General features: G+C 35.5%; 1 protein-coding gene across 2 annotated transcripts; it reads right to left on the minus strand.

Moving 5' to 3' along the window:
* Positions 1 to 8861: 8861 nt before the first annotated feature.
* LOC107629930 (uncharacterized) lies at positions 8862 to 17916 on the minus strand. Of its 2 annotated transcripts, XM_088509852.1 has the most exons (3): positions 17075 to 17916; positions 9881 to 9949; positions 8862 to 9204 (listed from the first exon to the last, which is right to left on the minus strand). In XM_088509852.1, exons 1-3 carry the CDS (start codon positions 17689 to 17691, stop codon positions 9174 to 9176), a joined length of 717 nt encoding a protein of 238 aa, XP_088365978.1. In that variant the 5' UTR covers positions 17692 to 17916; the 3' UTR covers positions 8862 to 9173. The 2 variants fall into 2 exon arrangements, with proteins under 2 accessions (XP_088365978.1, XP_016188365.1); XM_016332879.3 differs by lacking the exon at positions 8862 to 9204 and having other exon boundaries at positions 9219 to 9949.
* Between the last annotated feature and the right edge of the window lie 4030 nt (positions 17917 to 21946).

Raw genomic sequence — 21946 nt, forward strand, 5'->3', positions numbered from 1 at the left:
AACAAAGAAGAGGAGTGGGTCGGGGTGGGGAGGCGGAGAGGGCCTGATGGTGAGAGAGAGGGGTCTGTGTGTATGATTGTTGGAGGTGGGTAGATTAATGTGAGAGAGAAGAGGAAGTTTTTTATAGGTTTTAATTAGGTTTATTTAATTAATTTTAAATTTTTTAAATTTTGAATTTAAAAAATTTAAAATTAATTATTAATAATTAATTAAATTGTTCCATTCTTGACTGATTAGGAGTTGATTCCATATACTTTTCCATAGAACAATAAGAAATATAAAGTAACCGGTTGAGTCCCTAAAGTAGCTATGGTGGTAATAACTTCCGTCAATAAAATGGATCTTATAGAGAGTTCATCTACTCTAAATCTGCAGTAAAGATAAAAAAAATCTATCCATTTATAATTTTCTATCAATTGGATTAATGAATCATCAAATTGAAAATGATAACAAAATGCATAAGCTGTTATCAGCAGATTAATTAAATATATGTAAATTGTATACCACTTAATTATCTTATTTCTTAGATGAAGAAATAAGAATATTAAGGAACCCCTAACTATTGGTAAAAGTGCAACTATTGTTAACAAAAAAATAATTCGCGATAAAAATAAAATATACTTGGGTTAGAAAAATTCACGATCAAAATAAAAAGATATTTTTATTATTTTTTATTTTGATTGCAGATTTTTGCTAATAAAAAACGTATTTTGTTTGTTTTCATCTTCCTTATAAAATGCCTATTTTATTTATTAGTGAGTACTAATTTGTTTTATTTTATTTTATTTTATTTATTCGTTTTGAGCTTATTCCGAGAGAAGCTAATATCGTGACAGATCGGTTGGCAAAGATAGGATCTGGAGGTAGTGGAACTGATGAGGTTCTTTCGCACCAACCACCAAAAGTGATTTATGTTAGGAAATTATTTGATTTCTTAACTTATTTATGGGCAATACATATATTAATTATAATCACAAATTATGCTATTTCAAATTAAATGACTTATATAATGGTGATCTCATTTATTGTTTTAAATGCTAATTGAATAAGTCATTATTACTTTTGATTTGGAATTAAATGAGAATAAAACCGGATATTATCTTTTGTTCCTTAGATAATTATCTTTTTGGATTTTAGATATATTATCTTTTGGGCTTTAGATACTATTTTATTTGGGCTTAAGGGTTTAATGGGTGCCATGCTCAAATATAAATAGACCTTCAGGGTTTCGGTCCCCAATATACCAAAGCCGTCTTTATTACTCTTTCCTCATCAAAAGAGTTGCAGTTCAGCCTCCTAGGAATACAGAAGGCTTTGGTTGAGGAAGATCGAAAGAACCACAAGATCCAAACTCTTCCAATCGTATAATTCATGTTCATGAATTCAGGTACGCTTCCGCATTCAAGTATGATATATATATTTTTGGTGATTCAATATGGATGATCTGGATTATTGAAAATTAATTTATTCCAACAAGTGGTATCAGAGCCATCCATAATTTGATCATCGAAAATATTCAGTTTTATTTTCTATTAAATCAATATATGGATCGATGTATATGTGTATTCCTTACATTATGATATTGGATATATAAAAATCTACATATGTATGTATTATGTGAGCGACTGTGCGTGTGTGTATATATATATGAATTTAGAATTGTTCCGATCCACAAGGCATATTATTGTGGCCATTTGGATTGCTTTTAAAGTTTTGGCCGTTTGTAACTTTATATATATGCATTATTAATTTGTTCGATTACATACATATATATATTGTGCGTTTGTTACGGTGAAATATAAGCATGCTATGGTTGCTTTATTTGTATATATATAAATTGATACTCATAAAATTAATGATTTATTTTTAAAACATTAATAGAGTATTATTGAATTATAATGGTTGATTTTAATTTTTAACGGATCAAGAATTTTTTGGCACATAAATTTGTTTCAATGTTATAATTATGGTTTTCTTTAGGGTCGAGAAAGGACACCATTCAGATTTAATTTTTTTTGAAATTTAAATATATATATATTTTTTTAATTGTTACATAAGAAAACTAGTAACAATTTGGATTATTATACCCATCTATTCTAAAGATTTGATTTTGAAATAAATTGATTGAACATTATGCTGCCAAAGTAGCCTCTTTTGTGAAAATTGATTTATTTAAAACATTAGGAATATGGTGATATGTAATTCATGCGAATATTGGTCGGCCCAAAGGAAGGCCTATATTTGGCCGAATTACATACACATATTAATGGTAAATAAATATTTGGGTAACTAATTAAGAATAAAGTAATGTTTATTATTTATGCAAACAATAATCGGCCCAAAGGAAGTTTATTGTTTGGCCAAATAATAAGCATTGCATACTTCTGTTTATTTTCTATTAATTATGCGGTCAATAATCGGCCCAAAGGAAGGTTATTGTTTGGCCAATTAATAGAAAATATATGCGGTAATAAATAGGTTGCGAAGTTTAAGTTTCCATGTGCGCATTAAGTCGGTCCAAAGAAAGGCTTAATGTGTGACAGGAATTTTGACAATATTTGATTACTGCAATGAGAGTATCACTTACAGTTAATTTTTCTATCCAAAGATTGAAAATTAATGTTGTGCTAGATATCTCAATATGGATTCTTACCCATTAATAACTAATATTTACTGCATGTTCCTTTTGTTCTAATCCAGAAACTATGGCTTTAGCTACCAATGTTTCTGCGCAAATTAGCAGTATTCCTATGCTGAATGGTTCAAACTTTAAAGTTTGGAAGGATACCGTGGAGATTGTCCTCGGTTGTATGGATCTGGATATAGCTCTTCGAGAGGAGAAACCCACTTCCACTCCGGAAAATCTCAATGAGGTTAAAATAGAGAAGTGGGAAAGATCCAATCGAATGAGCATTATGATCATGAAACGCTCAATTTCTGAGGCGTTTCGGGGCTCAAATACCGAGGATAAAGATGCCAAACAGTTCCTAAAGGATGTTGAGAAATTCTTTACTAAGAAATTCAGTGCTCACATGGCTTTATCTTCAAACTATAAAAGAAAGTGTGATACTACTGCGGATGCGCCTTCTCAGCAGAAAAAGGCTAAGAAACAGGATCAAGTTTCAACCTATTTCTTCTGTAAGAAGGTGGGACACATGAAGAAGGATTGTACCAAATATGCCACTTGGCATGTAAAGAAGGGTATAATTCTTACTTTCGTTTGTTCTGAGGCTAGTTTAAATTATGCACCTGTTGATACTTGGTGGGTAGATTCTGCTGCTACTACTCATGTAAGTGTCACTATGCAGGGTTGCCTGTGGAGCCGACCGCCAAGTGATGCTGAAAGATACATCTACGTGGCAGACGGCAATATAGTTGCAGTCGAAGCTATAGGAACCTTTAGATTATGTTCCACGAGTGGATTTTACTTGGATTTATTAGAGACATTTTATGTACCGTCATTTAGACGAAATTTGGTTTCTGTTTCTCGTTTGGACAAATCAGGTTATTTTTGTTCATTCGGAGACAATAAAGTCAGTCTCTTTTACAATTCGAATAATATTTGCTCTGGTCATTTGGTGGATAATCTATATAGGCTTAACTTAAATTCCTATAATAATGAAATACTGCAAACGGGTACAAAACAAAAACTGAATGAGAATTCGGCATCGTTATGGCACAAACGCCTAGGCCACATCTCTAAACAGAGAATTCAGAGGCTCGTGTCGGATGGAATTCTCGGACCCCTAAATTTGGCGGACTTTGAAGTCTGCATTGAGTGCATAAAGGGGAAAAGGACAAACGAAAGGAAATTAGGTGCCGAGAGAGCTAAAGATGTCTTAGAACTAATACATACCGATATATGTGGCCCATTCCCTACTGTCTCTTGGAATGGACAACGGTACTTTATTACGTTCATAGATGATTACTCTCGTTACGGGTATTTATATTTAATTCATGAAAAGTCCCAAGCCTTGGATGTTTTCAAGTCTTTCAAAGCTGAAGTTGAACTTCAACTTGGAAAGAAAATTAAAGCTGTCAAATCTGATCGTGGTGGTGAATACTACGGAAGATATGACGGTTTAGGTGAGCAACGTCCTGGGCCTTTTGCTCTTTTCCTAGAGGAGTGTGGTATTGTTCCGCAATACACTATGCCAGGTAAACCTAGCATGAATGGTGTTGCAGAGCGAAGGAACCGAACTCTTAAGGATATGGTGAGAAGTATGATTAGTCATTCTTCCTTGCCTGAATCACTCTGGGGAGAAGCCTTAAAGACCGCAGTGTACATCCTTAATAGGGTGCCAAGCAAAGCAGTTAACAAAACCCCATATGAAATTTGGACTGGGAAAAGGCCTAGTATAAAGCATTTGCATATTTGGGGATGTCCAGTTGAGGCGCGACCTTATAGGCCGCATGAAAGAAAATTGGACTCAAAGACAATTAGTTGCTACTTTGTTGGTTACGCTGAGCGTTCACGGGGGTACAAGTTTTACAATCCTGCATCAAGGTCTATTTTTGAGACGGGAAATGCGAGATTTCTTGAGGATGTTGAGTTTGGGGGGAAGAAAATATTAGGAATGTTGCTTTTGATGAGGATTATATAACTGACAATGATCAGGTCTTTGTACCTATTATTGCTCAAGACACAGTTATAGTACAAGAGCACAATGAGAATCCTACTGTAGATTCAGTTACAGTACAAGAGAACAATGAGAATATCGTTGTTGCTCAAGATACTGCTACAGCACAGAAAAATAATGAGAATCCCCCTCAATCCCAACCCATACAGCAAGCTCAACAATCTCAAGAAGTGTCATTAAGGAGATCCAATAGAAAAAGAAGAAAATCCATCTATGGTCTCAAACAAGCTTCCCGTTAATGGTATCACAAGTTTAATTAAGTCATTACCTCATGGTTTTGAGGTAAATATTATAGAGAAATGTGTATACCGCAAGTTCAGTGGGAGTAAATATCTTTTTGGTCTTATATGTTGATGACATTCTACTTGCCAATAACGATATAGGCTTATTGCATGAAACTAAGAAATTTCTATCGGACAAATTCGAAATGAAAGATCTTGGTGATGCCTCTTTTGTATTAGGAATCGAGATACTAAGAGATTACTCTCAAGGTATTCTTGGATTGTCACAAAAGAACTATATCGAAAAGATTTTAAGTAGATATGTCATAGAAGGTTGTAGACCAATGGACACACCCGTAGTTAAAGGAGACAAGTTCAGTCTCAAGCAATGCCCTAAAAATGATCTTGAGAGGACAGCAATGCATGATAAGCCTTATGCATAAGCACTAGGGAATTTAATGTATGCTCAAGTCTACATACATCCCGATATATCATTTATAGTGGGAGTGTTGGGTAGATACTTGAGCAATCCGGATATGGATCATTGGATAGCTGTTAAACGCGTAATGCGTTATTTAAAGAGAACAAAGGATTACATGCTTATTTATCGGAGATCAGAAAAATTTGGAGATCATTGGGCACTCTGATTCCGATTTCATGGCATATGGTTGTGAAACTTTGTCACTAAGCTTCATATAGTAGATGACATTGAAAGGCCATTAAAGATATTTTGTGACAATAAGTCAGCAGTACTATACTCCAATAACAATAAGAGCTTGACAAAATTGAAGCATACAGACATCAAGTTCTTAGTTGTCAAGGAGAAAGTTTAAGAAAAACAGATTTTCATAAGACATATAGGAACAGAGTATATGCTAGCAGACCCATTACCAAGGGATTGACCCCTAAAGTTTTTCATGAGCACACTGCTCGGATGGGTATCAATATTTGTGATGCCTTGGTTTAGTGGGAGTTTATGCTATATGTCCTATGACAGATATTGAGTTATTTTTCTGCAGAATTAAGTTGATGGTTTATTTCATGTTATGTGAAATGTTCATTTTGCAATATTTGTATTGTGTTTGATCTCAATAAAGTTGGACCAGATGGAAATAGACATGCATGAGATCACTTGGCATGTAATTTCCATATTACTCATCCAAATTTGATCTATGTCGTTGAGTATATTAGGATGGTGATTGGCGTGGTTTAGTCACGGCATTTAATGTGATAAAAGCTACGGTAGTTCCATATCTAATGTATGAGACGGACCAGATTGTTAAAGTAATGAGAGAAATAGCATTCAGATGCGCGCATAAAGTTTATAAAGATGTGATTATGTCAAGAAATAATATATGTATAGCCCAAGTGGGAGATTGTTAGGAAATTATTTGATTTCTTAACTTATTTATGGGCAATACATATATTAATTATAATCACAAATTATGCTATTTCAAATTAAATGACTTATATAATGGTGATCTCATTTATTGTTTTAAATGCTAATTGAATAAGTCATTATTACTTTTGATTTGGAATTAAATGAGAATAAAACCGGATATTATCTTTTGTTCCTTAGATAATTATCTTTTTGGATTTTAGATATATTATCTTTTGGGCTTTAGATACTATTTTATTTGGGCTTAAGGGTTTAATGGGTGTCATGCTCAAATATAAATAGACCTTCAGGGTTTCGGTCCCCAATATACCAAAGCCGTCTTTATTACTCTTTCCCCATCAAAAGAGTTGCAGTTCAGCCTCCTAGGAATACAGAAGGCTTTGGTTGAGGAAGATCGAAAGAACCACAAGATCCAAACTCTTCCAATCGTATAATTCATGTTCATGAATTCAGGTACGCTTCCGCATTCAAGTATGATATATATATTTTTGGTGATTCAATATGGATGATCTGGATTATTGAAAATTAATTTATTCCAACAATTTATTCTCTCTTACGGTTAAGAACCTGATTTTTTTTCTTTTTTTTTTTCTGTTTTTTTATTTTTTCTCTTGGTTGTTCACCAAAATCTACTAAAAAAAGTTTTGGTTGGGTTTTAATTTGTGGTTGTGACTCTGATTTGAGTACATGTTTTGGTTTATTGGATGACATCATTCTTTAATAAATTAATTGAAAAAATATAAATAAATAATTTTTAACCAACTAAATTTAAATAATTATTAATAAATAATAATTAATTAATATAGAATACAGCTCAAAAATACTTATTAATTTATTATTGGCTAGACATATGTTAATTACTCAAGGGAATTGATACTAAATCGCCCAGATTTAACCATTATCAGCCCCATTTCAAACTCTAGTTAGATCAAATCATTGATTGTAATATTAAATAACTTTATTTGTTTTGTTATTTCTTTTTTTTAACTTCGGCCCAGTATAGCAAAGTGGAAATTGGTTGACACAATTACACTAAAACACACTAAGATGATCAAAACCAAATATATGAATTTATGATTCTTCAGAGGTACTTCCCATAATTTGAGCAACAAAAATAATATGTAAATATTAAAATTAGTCATAATATTTGTGTATAAATATGTATAATTTAAATTATTTTTAATATATATTTTATATTTTAATATATTATATTTAATAATTTATTTTAGTATTTTAATTTAATGTATACTTAACATAATTATTTGAATAAAATAGGTTTAGATATCGTGCACATGATAGGATAAAAATCTGAAAGTCGGGTTTATCAAAAGTTGGAATACAAAAATGAAATAGGATATTATCACACTTAAAAACCCATAAAGGCAGTAAAGGATCTACATGTGTCCTTAGATAATTTATAATAAACTATAGGAAAATTCTATGATGTCTAACATATATATATAGATGTTTAATTTGCCTAAAAATTAAGAGAAATAAAGGTGGATTTCATTCTTTATTTTTGTATAAAATAGTTGAAAAATTAGACACCATAAAACACACCAATATTATAATTATTGGTGTGGCTAAATTTATTGTGGCTTGTAGTTGCACTTTGAAAGAATTTTCTTAAATAGAGAAAGTATATTTTGATCCTTCAAAGATCAAGATTCCTTATAAATTACGGCTATTGAAATTTTGAATTGATGACTAGAATTTAACACATTTTAAAATTATATAATAATCAATATTTATATTTAAATATTTTAAAAACACTTGTATTGTGAAATTTTATTTTTGTCCTTCTCTCTTTCTTTTTTCTTTTTCCCACTCCATACAATCAGAATCAGTATCACCACTATTAAAAGTTTAAAACACCTTCCTTATTCATCGGCACTCCAATCCTCACTATATCACCGTTGCTAACTACCAACAACTCGTTATATATGAGAAATGCTTGAAGAACCATATTGTTGCTTTCAACGGCCACACTCTCAACGGCTACGGGAAAGTCATGCCAAGTTGCCAACACCCACTGCTATTGTCGACGATCTTGCACCATCTAGTGCTACCTGCTACTACCACCACCATTTTCACTGCCGTAAGCCAGAGGACTGGCTCATCTCCCCCGCTTTCGAGTTTCATTTACAAGATCACCACCACCTTCTCCCATGCCAAACCGAAGGCATAACTCAGTATTCGTAGCCGGTCTCTTTCTGTTTATTATTACCACCCTCAGTAGAATCTCACATGCTTCTTGTCCTTTCAGCGCTGGCATCGCAATGCCACTGTGGAGCACCGCGCCACCAATTTTTGCCGCCGCAGCTTAAGCATCTCCAACAAAGAATGCAGAAGAGAGATGATGAATTCGTGGTTTTGTGGTGAGGTTGGCGTTGATCATGGTGTTCTCAAAGTTTGGATGTATAACAACAAAAACAATCTTGGAAAAAAAAAACGAGAGCAATGGTGGTGCTGCCACTAATAGTATTCTTGGTGTTATTGATAGTAGTTGCAGAAGTATTATCATGGAAGAAATGATCGAGAAGGAGATTAAAAAAAAAACATTTTGTAAAATTATTTTATATATTTTTTATTTGGACCATTAACATCTAATATTGTGTTTGAATTAAGATATCTCCATGAAACTTAATTCTTTCCAAAAACAAAAAGTTTGTTCCCGTGAAACCCCTCTCTCCAAATTTCTAAAAAAGAATATGATATATTCTTATCAATAAAGCGTCCAAGCTTCAACATGGTCGTTATCGCTGCCACCACCGCTGCCTTCATCACTGTTGCCACCGTTGCTTTCGTCGTTGCTGTTACCACTAATGTCTTGTTATTTAATTTCGTTTCCTCTTTTCTTTTCCTCCTCGTCCTCTTTTATCATTATCATCATCATCATCATTCTGGTCGTCATCATTTTCTTCTCCTATAAATGTTCAAAACACTAAAGCACAAAAATTTTAATGCACAACACATAAATTTTGGTGCCCAGCACAATTTTTGGTGTACACAATTTTTTATGTACAGCACAACTTTTTGAAGGATTATATGCCCAAAACATTGACACCAAACCAACATTTACATTTGTAATTTGAAGGGATGACCGAAAATTAAGAAAAGCTGCTGAAGGCAGTGCTTTTGTTAAATCGTCAGCCATTTGAACATAGCCTGGAACATGACTGACCTTAACTATACTATACCTTTCGTCACATGACTGACCTTAACTATACTATACCCTTACAAAGTGCAGATCAGTTTCAAAACGCTTGGACTTTGAGTGAAGTATTGGATTAGCAGCCAATAACATAACACTCAAATTATCACAGTAAATCATTGGAGGTTCAAAAACAGCATGCTTGAGCTCACATAGGAGATTTTTCACCCAAATGAGCTCAGCTACAAGGTCTGCCATGGTCCGATACTAAGCCTTAGTGTTGGACCTTGCCACTACACTTCTTGGATGACCACAAAACCAGATTCTTGCCCAAGAACACACAAAAACCAGGGTGGACTTTCTATCGTCAGGGTCTCCACCCCAATCGGAGTCACTATATGCTGTAAGATCAAGTGTGCTATTCTTGTGTAAGTGTAATCCATAGCTCAAAGTACAACTAATATACCTCAAAATTCGCTTGATTAGCTGCCAGTAGGGGTGTTCATGGGCGAAGCCGGGTCCATTTTGACCTGACCTGAAAGTGATCCGAAATAATCCGGGTTAAACCGAATCGAACCGATATAAAATTAGTATATACAAATTTGTAAATTTTATATATTAAAATAATAAAATTTTATTTTAAAAATAAAATTTAACAAATGTTATATTATATTTATATCAAAATAAATTATTTTAAAACAAAAATAATACCATATAATATAAAAAATAGTAATTGAAATATAAAAGTATATGATATTACTAATTTCACTCTAAAATATATATTTTTATTGTAAAAAACTTCAAGCCGGGCAAGGTGACCAAAGCATAACCTAACCCAACTCGAAAATAATACCGGATAGAAATGGCAAATCCGAACTCGACAAAATATGCATCGGGTCCGTGCCAGGTTTCGAGCTGGGTTGGTCTTGAACACCCCTAGCTCTCAGTGAGTATCTAGAGGAGACTGCATAAATTGAGAGGCTTTGCTCACACAATAAGAGATCTTAGGCTTTGTACAGTCAAGTATCGAAGGCTGTCAACAACAGACCTATATAGCTTTGGATCTTCAAAAACGCTACCACCAAGAGCTGAGAATTTCATTGAAGAAGGCAGAGGGGTTTTATAAGAACTACATCCTTTCATCATTTCATGCCAACCTTGATCAATATATCAGTAGCATACTTTTCCTTACTTAACAATAACCCTCCATTTGCATCCTTTGTTACTTGAATGCCTAAGAAATAGTGCAAATCACCCATGTCCTTCAAAGAGTACCTGACACTCAGTTGTTTGATAACCTCAACCATCTCTCTTTCTAAGCTTCCAGTGATGATGATTTCATCAACATACACATACACAAATAATACTGAGCTTTTGCAAAATCTACTGAATATAGAAACATCAGACTTTGTGGAAGAAAAACCCAACTGCCTCAGAACTGTGGACAGCTTGCTGTACCAGGCCCTTGGAGCCTGCTTCAGGTCATACAACCTTTGGTTAGTTTACAAACCAAATTTGAGTCTCCAACCGAATAGCCTTGAGGTTGCTTCATATACACATCCTCAATAAGATCACCATGCAAAAATGTATTATTTACATCTAATTGCTTAATGCACCAAGAATTCGCTAATGCTACGGACAAGACCATGCGAATAGAGGTTGGTTTCACCACGAGGCTATAGGTCTCATTGAAATCAAAGCCATGCCTTTGAGAAAAACCCTGAGCCACCAACCATGCTTTATACTTCTGAAGAGTCCCATCAGAGTTACACTTGGCACGAAACACCCATTTACTCCCAATACCATCTCTCCTTGGTGGTAATGGCACTAGCTTCCAAGTGTGGTTCCTTTGTAAGGCATCAAATTCTGCATCCATGGCTACTTTCCATTGTGGTTGCAGCAAAGCTTCCTTAACAGTTCTAGGCTCAAGCACTGCATTAAGGCACCTTGGTTTGAAAATACCAGCCTTACTCCTGGTAATCATTGAATGAGTGTTAGTCTGCTGTGGTGTAAGATCCGAGAAAGGTAAGACCATTTCAAAGTCTGAAATTGGAACAATGATGGGTGTAGCTGATGGCACCAAGGGGGTGAGGGCTGGAGATGATTTGTTGACAGCAGTAGAGTGGGTTGTATTAAAATCATGAGCTAGGGATGGCTGAGACGAGGAATCAGAGAGTTTGTATGAGGTGGAGTAGGAAGTAAAGGGTGATTTGGTGGAACAAATTGTGACTGATTTGAAGCAGGTTGTGAGTGATGTGAGGATGGAATTGGAGCAGTAGAAATTGTTGGTACAGAAGGAGGTAGTATTGGAATTATTGGTATGATGGGAGTTGATTTGAGATGAGTCATAGACATATGATGATTCTTGTTCAAGAAGTCACCATTCTTGAAAGGAAAATGTGTTTCATTGAACACAACATTCCTAGTGATGATGATTTTTCCTTGTTGTGTCAAGCACGTATATCCCTTGTGAGCAGTGCCATAGCCAAGGAACACAAGGAGCAGATCGAAAGTCCAGCTTGTGCCTATTGTAAGGCTTCAAATGTGAAAAGCACAAGCACCCAAATACTCTTAGGCTCTCAAAGGAAGACTCCTTCCCAAGCAGTTTTTCAGTTCGAGAGACATGATGCAACACTGGAGTAGGAAAAGTATTGATTAATTGAATTGCAGTAGTAAAAGCTTGCTCCCAATATGTGATTGGCATGCCTGCACCTGACAGCAAAGTAAGCCCCATTTCCACTACATGGCGATGCTTCCTTTCAGCACAACCATTCTGCTGATGAACATATGGACATGAGAACCTATGAAGATTCCCTGAGCCTGGAAATCCTTAGAGAAACTGAGATATTCAGCTGCATTATCAGACTAAAACATTTTGATCTTGGCATTAAGCTGCGATTCAACCATTTGAGCTGAGATTTATTTTTAGTCAGATACAACCAAGTGAAATGAGAGTAAGCATCTATAAAATTCACAAAGTAATAGTTTCCATTCAGATCTGAGGTTGGTGCTGGACCCCATGTATTTGAATGGACAAGTTCTAAAGATGTAGTATATACAGTGTTGGATACAGGAAAAGGCAACTGATGAGACTTTTCTATACAAGTCGTACACACAGACTTGTTCTCATCAACTAAAATATTACAAGCTTTTAAAACTGAGGCAACAATAGCACGAGCTGCATGTCCCAATCTGGAATGCCAGAGAAGAAATTTATCATTTGCAGTCAAGGTAGTGTGATAGGCAACAACCTTTATTGAGCGTGTGAACTGTGAAGTTCTCAAACTTATACATTCCATTTGCTACTCTTCCATGTAGGACTAATTCACTAGTTTTCTGAGATTTGACATAACATTTGTCAGCACAAAATTCAAAGACTTTATTGTCACAGCAAAACTTGTACACACTTAGCAGATTCTTTGTTATCTCAATTACATGAAGTAACTTTTGCATAAAAATCTCTGAGTTCAAATCAGATTGAAAATACGCTTTACCAACAGCGGTGATATGCAAACCTGAGCCATTGCCAACGATAACTTGGTTGTTGCCTTCATAATTCTCTCCTTCCATCAAATTTTGAGGGTCTAGAATCATGTGGTGAGTTGCACCTGAGTCAGGATACCAACTTTGATCATAAACTGTTTGTGTAGCTATGGTGTTATCAATATTGGCTTGATTAGCTTGTAGTGCTTGTGGCACTTGTATTTGAGTCAAATTCTGTTGAGACCTGAAATTGGAACTAGAACTATTGTGAGCACTACTTCTTTCATCATAAGAATCATCATACCTATACCAGCACCTTAGAACAGTGTGTCCTAATTTTTCACACACTTGACACATAACCTTGGCTCCATTATTGAACCTGCCTGCTGATCTATTACGAAATCTTCTTTTTCCATTGCCATAGCCTATATAAAATCTACCTCCTCTACTAAATCTTGAACCACCTCCAGTGATTCAGTGAACCTTCCACGACGACTATCAAACTGTGCATCATATCCGCCAAACCTTGCATCATTTCCAAATCATGCCTCAGTTCCTTCAAAACTCGAGCTAGAGCCATACTAAAATTGATCATCCGACCTATTGAACCTGCCTCCTAATCTACCTCCTCTATAGCCACCTTGAGAACCTCCTCTAAAACCTCCTTTCATATTGTAATTATGTGAATTTGGAGCAGTATTAGCTAAGATAGGTGACTTTGACCTTCGAAACCTCTCTAACATGCTTTCATGTGCAAGAAGCCATGCCTCTAACTCTCCAACAGATATACTTGTGAATCTGGCAACTACAGAAGTGATTAATGGAGCATACTCTTCTGTTAAGCCATGAAGAATTGCATTAATATAATCTGTTTCTCTCATTGGTTCACCTACCGATGCTAATGCATCTATCATTTCCTTCAACGCTAAGACATATTCATTTACTGAACCTCCAATTCGAATGCTACTCAATTTACTCTTTAGTTGCATATTAAGCTCTAATTTGAGATGCAAAGTGATCTTCTAACCTTTTCCAAATCTGATAAGTGTATACACACCATACCATCCTCGTGGTGAACGGTTTTGTCATTGAGGCCAACAGCCACAACTTGAGCAACGCATCTTGTCTCTTCCATTGAAGAACTCTGGATTTGCCACTCCCAATGCATCAGAATGGTCTGGTATACCTTCTCCTGTTATGTGACTCAAGATCATGCCCTTCGATTGTTGACTTTGCTTGATCTTTCCATTGAAGGAAATTGTCCTCATTGTGCTTCATAGAGATCAGAGAAGACGTGAAATTAGGTGTTGAGCTCGTTTGAGCTCTAGGAACTTCGATTGGTATGTTTGCTGCCATGATTGATCAGAACTTAGAGCTCTGATACCATGAAAGGTATCAGGCAATGAAGAAGTTGGGGGAAGAAGAATATAGAGGATGAAGAACAATCGAAATGAAGAGAGAGCTGAGAGAGAATTGAGAGCTATGAAAACTCTTATTAAGAGTTACAAATGATTAGTTGGTTACAGCGGGTTCCTTACAACATATTTATAGTAAGTTAGACTACTAGCTGTCATAACAAACTCTTAACTAACTTCCCTAACCAATCACTCTTAACGATATTCTAGAACTTACTACATTCTGCTATCACCCCTAACATTTTATAAGTGTTTTGATTTACTAAATAGAATGTGACAAGTACCTCTATGCCATGCTTGAGAATTATGTTATCACTCAGCTATCGGCTACAGTTTTCTCAAAGAAGTTGATGCCCGATTTGAAGATATTTAAAACTGATGACATGAAAGGCATAAGATATTGAAGCTTATGGGATTCTAACTTTTGACTAATTTGTAAATCCCGGGGTTTTTTGGAGCTTAATATTACTCAGCTAGAATACTTGCCAAATCCCACTACTCGAAGATTAAGATCAATGATTTGCTATACAGACTTTTGTTTTTTCATTCGAGGTATTACATTGTACACAAGCTATTCAGTCGGACTATGGGTGCTGTAAAATCTGGAAAAGGGGTCGTAACAACTGCTAAGCAAGAAACTTCAAGGTCCTCCAATATTGCTTCTCACTCAACTATATGAATTATTACTATAGCTCCCTTAATTACTTCTCATATGTGTAAAATGCCTCTTAAGATTTCCATAAATTAGTTCAAATAGAGAGATGCCTAAGTTTCTATAGAAGTAATCTTAACCATAACTTAAACGACAACTTTTAATTTGAAGCATGAAAGTAGCAAATATTGGACAACTTACCCCAAGTCACACATACGAGTTGATACAGTATATTAGGTGTTCTTGAAAGATTAAGACCTATTGCAAAAGAATACTACATATCCATCCACCAAAATTTGAATCTAAGCACTTTACTATTAGGGTTCCTCTAAATAAAACTGCCCTGTCCTGCCCTGCCCTGCCCTGCCCAGCCCAGCTTCAGAGAAGAGACATTCAAATGATACAGATTGTGTTGAAATGATCCGAACACAGTTCAGTCAATCAAGTCATTGAACTCATATAATGTGTGACAATTTTTCAATTAACAAATAAACAGCAATGTAACTTCCTCAATATAAATATATGATCCTTGATAGTTCAAATCGCATTGTGTTCAATATTCACAACCGGCCATAATTTGTTATCAATTCTTTACAGCAGCAAGCAGACAATACACTCATTGAATAATCATCATTTTATTCTAGTCTGTTGTTTCTAATACTGAAAACAGATTCCTTATTGAATTGTAACAGTAACGTAAGATCATACACATTACTCTTCTGAATCTGGCTCTAGCGAGGAATCAGTACAGGAATGGATATCCATACAAACAAAAGAAAACAAGTTCTGAGCACTACTCAGATCAATCTCTCCAGGCCTGGTTCCAATATTCAGCCTACCTTTTTTTCCTTCCCATACATTCACTATCTATGATTCTACCGAACCACGCAATGTCCACTCTCTCTGTTCCCTCCCACCATACCAGCTCATGATTCTATTATGCACACTAGGACTTGAGTCCCCTGGACACAGTTCTTCCGATCCTCCTAATTTAGTTACTCACTGAACTTCCTTCTAGAACATACAATGCAAACCCATGGGTTCATATCAACTTAGTATAAGAAAGACCTCCATCTTGCTCTTTAAAAGAAAAAAAAATAACATTATTCATATAATCCAGAACATAAGCTCATGACTCATACAGAACAAGAGCTTTACATGCATTTCATAAACCAATCAGGACCAGGACAATAGGTTCAAGTTTATAAGTTTTCCCTATAATATTATCAAGTATGATGCACAGTCCATTCAAAAACTGCTACAGAAACTGAAATAGGAAATAATAAAGCAAATCAACAACATGATTAGTTTATTCTTTTTTTTATAAGCAATCAACACCAAATCTCCATCTTATAACTACAAAAGGAATTTATCAAAGTGAATGCATAAAAATAATCTTAACCAACTGTCCACATTTTTGTTTCATAACTCAATTGCACAAAGATGTGGTAGTTAAAAGTAGTTACTCATTAGCTACTGTGTTATGATAGTCGATAGAGCTTAGAACTAGTTATAGTTAGTTGTTTATGTAACTCATCTAGAGAGTATATAAACAATGTACACCACAGAATTCGGAGAGCTGGATTGTTCATTTCTGCAATAACACACTACTCCAGAATCTCAAGCTCTTTTCTTCTTCCTCAAGTTTCCTCTCCCTTCATGGAGAGTAACACCATTGTAAAGAAATGTAGACTAAGATCTCATAAGATTTTACCTATCCTACTTCTACCTCCTCACTAATAACTATAACACTTGCATCAGATCCCACAAATCACAAGAAAACCAAGACCCTATTTCAAAATACAGAACCATTGTGTTAGAAGGCCCTAAATTCACAAGCTAATTACCCTAAAAATCTGAACAATATTTGATTCAAATCACTAGAATTGATTAATTGAACCCCATGCATAATTTACAGTACAACATCAACACCTACAATTATAGATATAAATTCAGAAAGACATGTACAAAAACACATGAAACCAAATATACAAAATTTGAAGGAAAAAATAATGAAAAATTAAGCATTAATCAAGAAGATTTACTAGTTCTCATAACAATACTTGTCATTCTCATTCCAATCAAGGTAACATTACTGGAACTAACAAACCTCGATTTCCTGAACAGACCAACGACCTCCCTCACCTCATCGTCCCCGCACTCCGCGACAGCGACAACACACGAACCGCCGGACCTGACAGTGCGCTCCATCTCCGCCGCGAACCTCGCCGGGAACAGCGCCTCATCAAGCCTTGCGGAGAACGCGAGGTCGAACGCACCGTCGAAGAAAGGCAGGTTGTGCGGATCAGCGCGCTGGACGAGCGGCGGCGAATCGACGAGCTCCACACCGGTGACGTCCTCGACGCCGGAACCGGAGAGTGCGGCGACCTCGTGGCCGGCGCCGGCTGAGACGCAGAGAACCTTGGAGTGGTTGGCGAGGATGCCAAGGCGGCGAAGCGGGAGGAAGACGGCGGAGGAGAAGGACTGGACCTTGGAGTTCCAGTCACGCGTGGACCAGAGGCGCTGGTTCTTCTTATGGAGCGGCGCGTGGATGCGCGTGGTAAAATCGCAGGTTGATTTGGGGAACCGAAGGTGGGGTTTGAGTGGGGCGTCGGAAGGGACACACGTGTCGGGGGTTTGGAGGAAGAGAAGTATGAGAGTGGTGGATGCTATTGCTATGGCCACGAACGATAGCCTCTTCAGGAACCTCTCTATTTCTCTATCCATCACTCTTTCTTTTATTTCTTTGAAAAACAAAAAGAAAAAGAAAATTAATATGTGCTTCTTTTCTTCTTCTTTACTTGTGAAGGCTGAAAATTCATGAATTCTTTGCTGCTTTCTGCGTCTGCGATGTGGTTCTGATCTGGTGCTGATCTGTGTTTCTCTGGCATTTTTGTGCACTCTTCTGGTAAGTGAAGGAGCTTGTCTAGTATGGATCCTTTTCAAAATGGTGCTTCATGCGCATTGCTATTAGGGTAAGGATTCATTGAAGGTCACTAATTAAATCTATTAAAAAATAACGTTAATTATTCTATTAGTCTTATAATTTTGGTAAATTTTTAATTTAGTTTTTATATTTTTATTTTTAATTAAACTTTTAAAATTTTTTTTAATTGGTCTCTACTATAACAAAAATATTTGATATAACAAAATATTTCGTTCTTAAATTAAAGATACTTTAATATTTTTGAATTTCTACTTGTCTATTTTTTTTTTTTGTTTTTATAAAGATAAAATTAACCCTCTCACTTATCTAAAAGTGATAATGGGGTAGGATAGGATTTAAACCTAACTCTAGTCCTATCTGCAGGTTAAATTTGTTATTAAAATTTAACTCTATCCTATTTGCGGATTAAAAACAACCTAACCCTAACCCTATATGTGGTCAACATGTAGGTATTCGATTTTATCCGCGAATTTTTTTACAAATATGCAATATTATTATATAACCGAATGAGCATGCAAATTAAAAATTCAATACAAACAACATAATCATCTCAGCACAATGGTCCCATAAATAATATAATTATCAAATGTTCAATTCTATATAAAAGTCTTTACTTAAAGTAATAATATAAATACAAATAAGATATTGTGATATAATGTATTTATATATTACTATAATAGAAATGGTTTTTATATAAATAAAAATGTTAAATTATTAACTTATGATCTTGGCTCAATGATTAAAAAATTTTGTACTAAGAGGTCCTTGGTTCAACACCTACTTATAACATATTTTTATAACATATAGGGTGTGGATGATCGAATTGACAACCCTATCCGACCAGATTAGATAAGATTGGATACCTGCATGTAAGATATATGCTGTCATCCCGACACTTGTCATCCTCTTTTTGTCTGTTTCATCTGCTCTCACATCTCCCTCTCCCACACTAGTGCTATACATGCAAACTAGAGAATATCTCACCGTAGTTGGTAATATGATACAGTCAACTTTTATGCTAATCTATAAGGTTAGTATTTGAGTTATCTTAGTTGTTTGTCTAATAAATTTTACTTTTTTCAGTATTTATTTCTTCAAAATTTTGGTTCTTCTATTTCCATGCATTCTATTTCTTGAACTCTTGTCTATGTTGTACTTCTAATCCATAATATATTTTTTCTTTCATTATTAACTTGAAAAAAGAGGTGCTATTAAGGAGAGAACTTGTGACCACAATAAAAATTGAATGTTTGCAGTTGAAATTCTTCATAATAACAATATACTTAGATATAGATAATTATTTCAATCTATTTACTGTACAAAAAAATACTAGTGTCGTTAGTGAAGAGCAGCATAGTCTTGGTAGATATCACCTTGGGTCGAATTAGATGAGGCAGATAGGCAGAGGTTGAACAAATGATGGAAGAAAAAAGGTGACAAGATGAGTAATTTTTAAGAATAAACTGTTACTTGTAGAGAATCTTATGCAGACTCATATACATATCATGCAGCAACACACAGCAGATTATAACTTAAGTAGATTAGTTATTGAGTTTGTTACTATTATTTCCATCTGGAAGTAATTAGTTAGAATTGAATTAGCACTATATAAGCTTGTTGCCATAGCGATAGTTAGTTGAGTTCCTTCACTGCAGATAGAGTATATGCCAATTCCATTTCTTCTCTCAATTCTCTCTGTTAGCGTGTGTTCTCTCTGCTTCGCTCACCTTCTTTCACATGATGCGGTGAATGTGAAAATCGAAGAATGCACCAAGAGATTGAATTGAAGAAGGGGCTTAATCATTCAGACTTGATAATCATAAACGCAAGTTCTGAATCGCTAGTTAGCGTGTAGTGATAGAACCAGTTCGCAGAATCGCACAACTAGAGGCACTGTAAGAACCGGAGTTTTCACGAATAAAAATCATTTAAATGCCCAAATTAAATTCTGGAAAGTTGGGATGAGAATTTGGGAATTTAAATATGATTTTTTGACTCAGTAGGTCCTTCCGAGTCAGAAAATGTGTTTTCTGTGAAAAATCGTAAAAAACCACGAACCGACAGTTGAACCGATTGAACAGGTACAAGTCTGCCCGGTACCGCACGAGAACAAGTGGAAAGAGTCCACAACCATAGAAAAACATTAGAAATAGAAAATCGGACGTTAATTTTAAAGGTTTGACCCGAAGTTGGGCCAAATGGACTAAAAAAACGCTAATGAGTTGGACTGAGCCCAAGTTGGGCCCAAGCCCCACATATAAATGGGTTCATTAAGTGAACCCACCAGCCATAACTCTCTCAAAACACAACACTCACGCAGCTGCTAAGGAGGAGAAAAGAACCTCCATTTTCACTATTTACACCTCTCTTTTTTTCGCGATATCTTGAGCTACAGAGCTCCGATCGCCGCACCGTTTGCGGCTACGCGTTTCTTGTGAAGAGAACTACAAAATCCATATAAGAAACTGGTAAGTAAAGTTCGAAATCTTCCCAGTTTCTCTCCTCAAAATTTCAGGTATTTAGGGTTTTTGATTAAGTGAGTTTTTGTGATTTTGGATGTTTAGGTTTGCTCTAATCCTTACTTAGCATTGGATTTTGGCTATCAAATCTATTGAAAGAGGTAAGAGACATTAAAACCTTATGATATTATGTTTAAATGGAATCCTAGGTTGATTTGTGGTGGTTTATGCATATATAGTTTGATTATTGTGAGTTTGGAGCTTGTTGATGATTATTGGAAGCTTGGATTGTGTTGGAGAGCTTGTTGGTGACCTTGTGGTGCTCATTGTGAGTTAAGGACATATTGGAAATCAACCAAGGTATGGTTTCGGTTTTCTCTATGTAGTATATAATATTTATGGACACTTAGGCTAGTGACCTATAGGATAGGTTTGAATTATAATGGTTGATGAGTTGTGAATATTGATGTATGATGAATTATTGTGATTTGATGATGATATGGTGATGATGACTGATTGTGTGAATTTGAAAAGTGAAATGTGATAATTTGTGTAATGTTGGAATTGATGAAATGATGATATGGTTGGAAAATGAGAAAAGGGATTGATTAAAATGTGATATATGTGATATGTTGATGTTGAAGTTGAGGATGATGAAATATAAGGGAAAATGTGGTAAACTTGGTATGATATGACCTAGAGGATTAATTTGGGTGAGAAATGGAGTTTGGAATGGGTTGGTTTGGTTTTGGTTGTGTGCTTACAAAGAAATTATGGAAATTGTGATTTTGGTAAAAGTAGATTTTTGGTGAACTTTGTTCTATCATAACTTTTGCCTCGGTTTTCAAAATCTGATGAAATTTATCTAGAATTAAAGATCTTTGAAAATCCTTTAAATCGATATATATTTTGTGAAATTTAGAATTTTGTAGAGGGAGTTATGATCATTCAAAGTTGGTGTTGAAAATCTGAAATTCTGCAACATTGCAAAATTTCAGGATTTTTGATATGTGCGCACGCACAACCCTGGAAAAATCTCATTTTGTGCGGACGCACAGACTTGTGCATACGCACAGGTAGGTAAAGGCTTACTGCTTGCAGTGTTAGCACAGCTTGTGCGCGTGCACATCAATGAAGAATTGCAACCTGTGCAGACGCACAGCCCTGTGCGCACGCACAAGTCGAAAGGGTCGTCTGTTGGGAGCGCTAGCACACCTTGTGTGAGTGAACAGACCTTACAAGTTTTTATACCTGTGCGTACGCACACTCCTATGCGTACGCACACTTTCATAATTTCCTGGGCGTGCGCACGCACACGCCATGTTTCTCAAATTTTCCTTTATTTTCAACTATTCTATCTTCCCAACAAGGTTGTAAGCTTCTATACACCATTTTAAGACTCTTGGACTCAATTTTGGATGTTGGAATATGGGAAAGGTCTTAGGAGGTTTAATTTGGGTTTTACTTTGAAAAGTTAGCAAACAGAGGTTTAGGTTTCTGGTGTAGTGAAGATGAGTTGGTTGAGAGAGAAGGAAGAGTGGTGAATATGGTGATTTCTGATAATGAAATTGAGAAA

This window comes from Arachis ipaensis, chromosome B3 (assembly GCF_059453495.1).
Source record: "Arachis ipaensis isolate K30076 ecotype BB chromosome B3, ASM5945349v1, whole genome shotgun sequence".
Classification (NCBI taxonomy): Eukaryota; Viridiplantae; Streptophyta; class Magnoliopsida; order Fabales; family Fabaceae; genus Arachis; species Arachis ipaensis.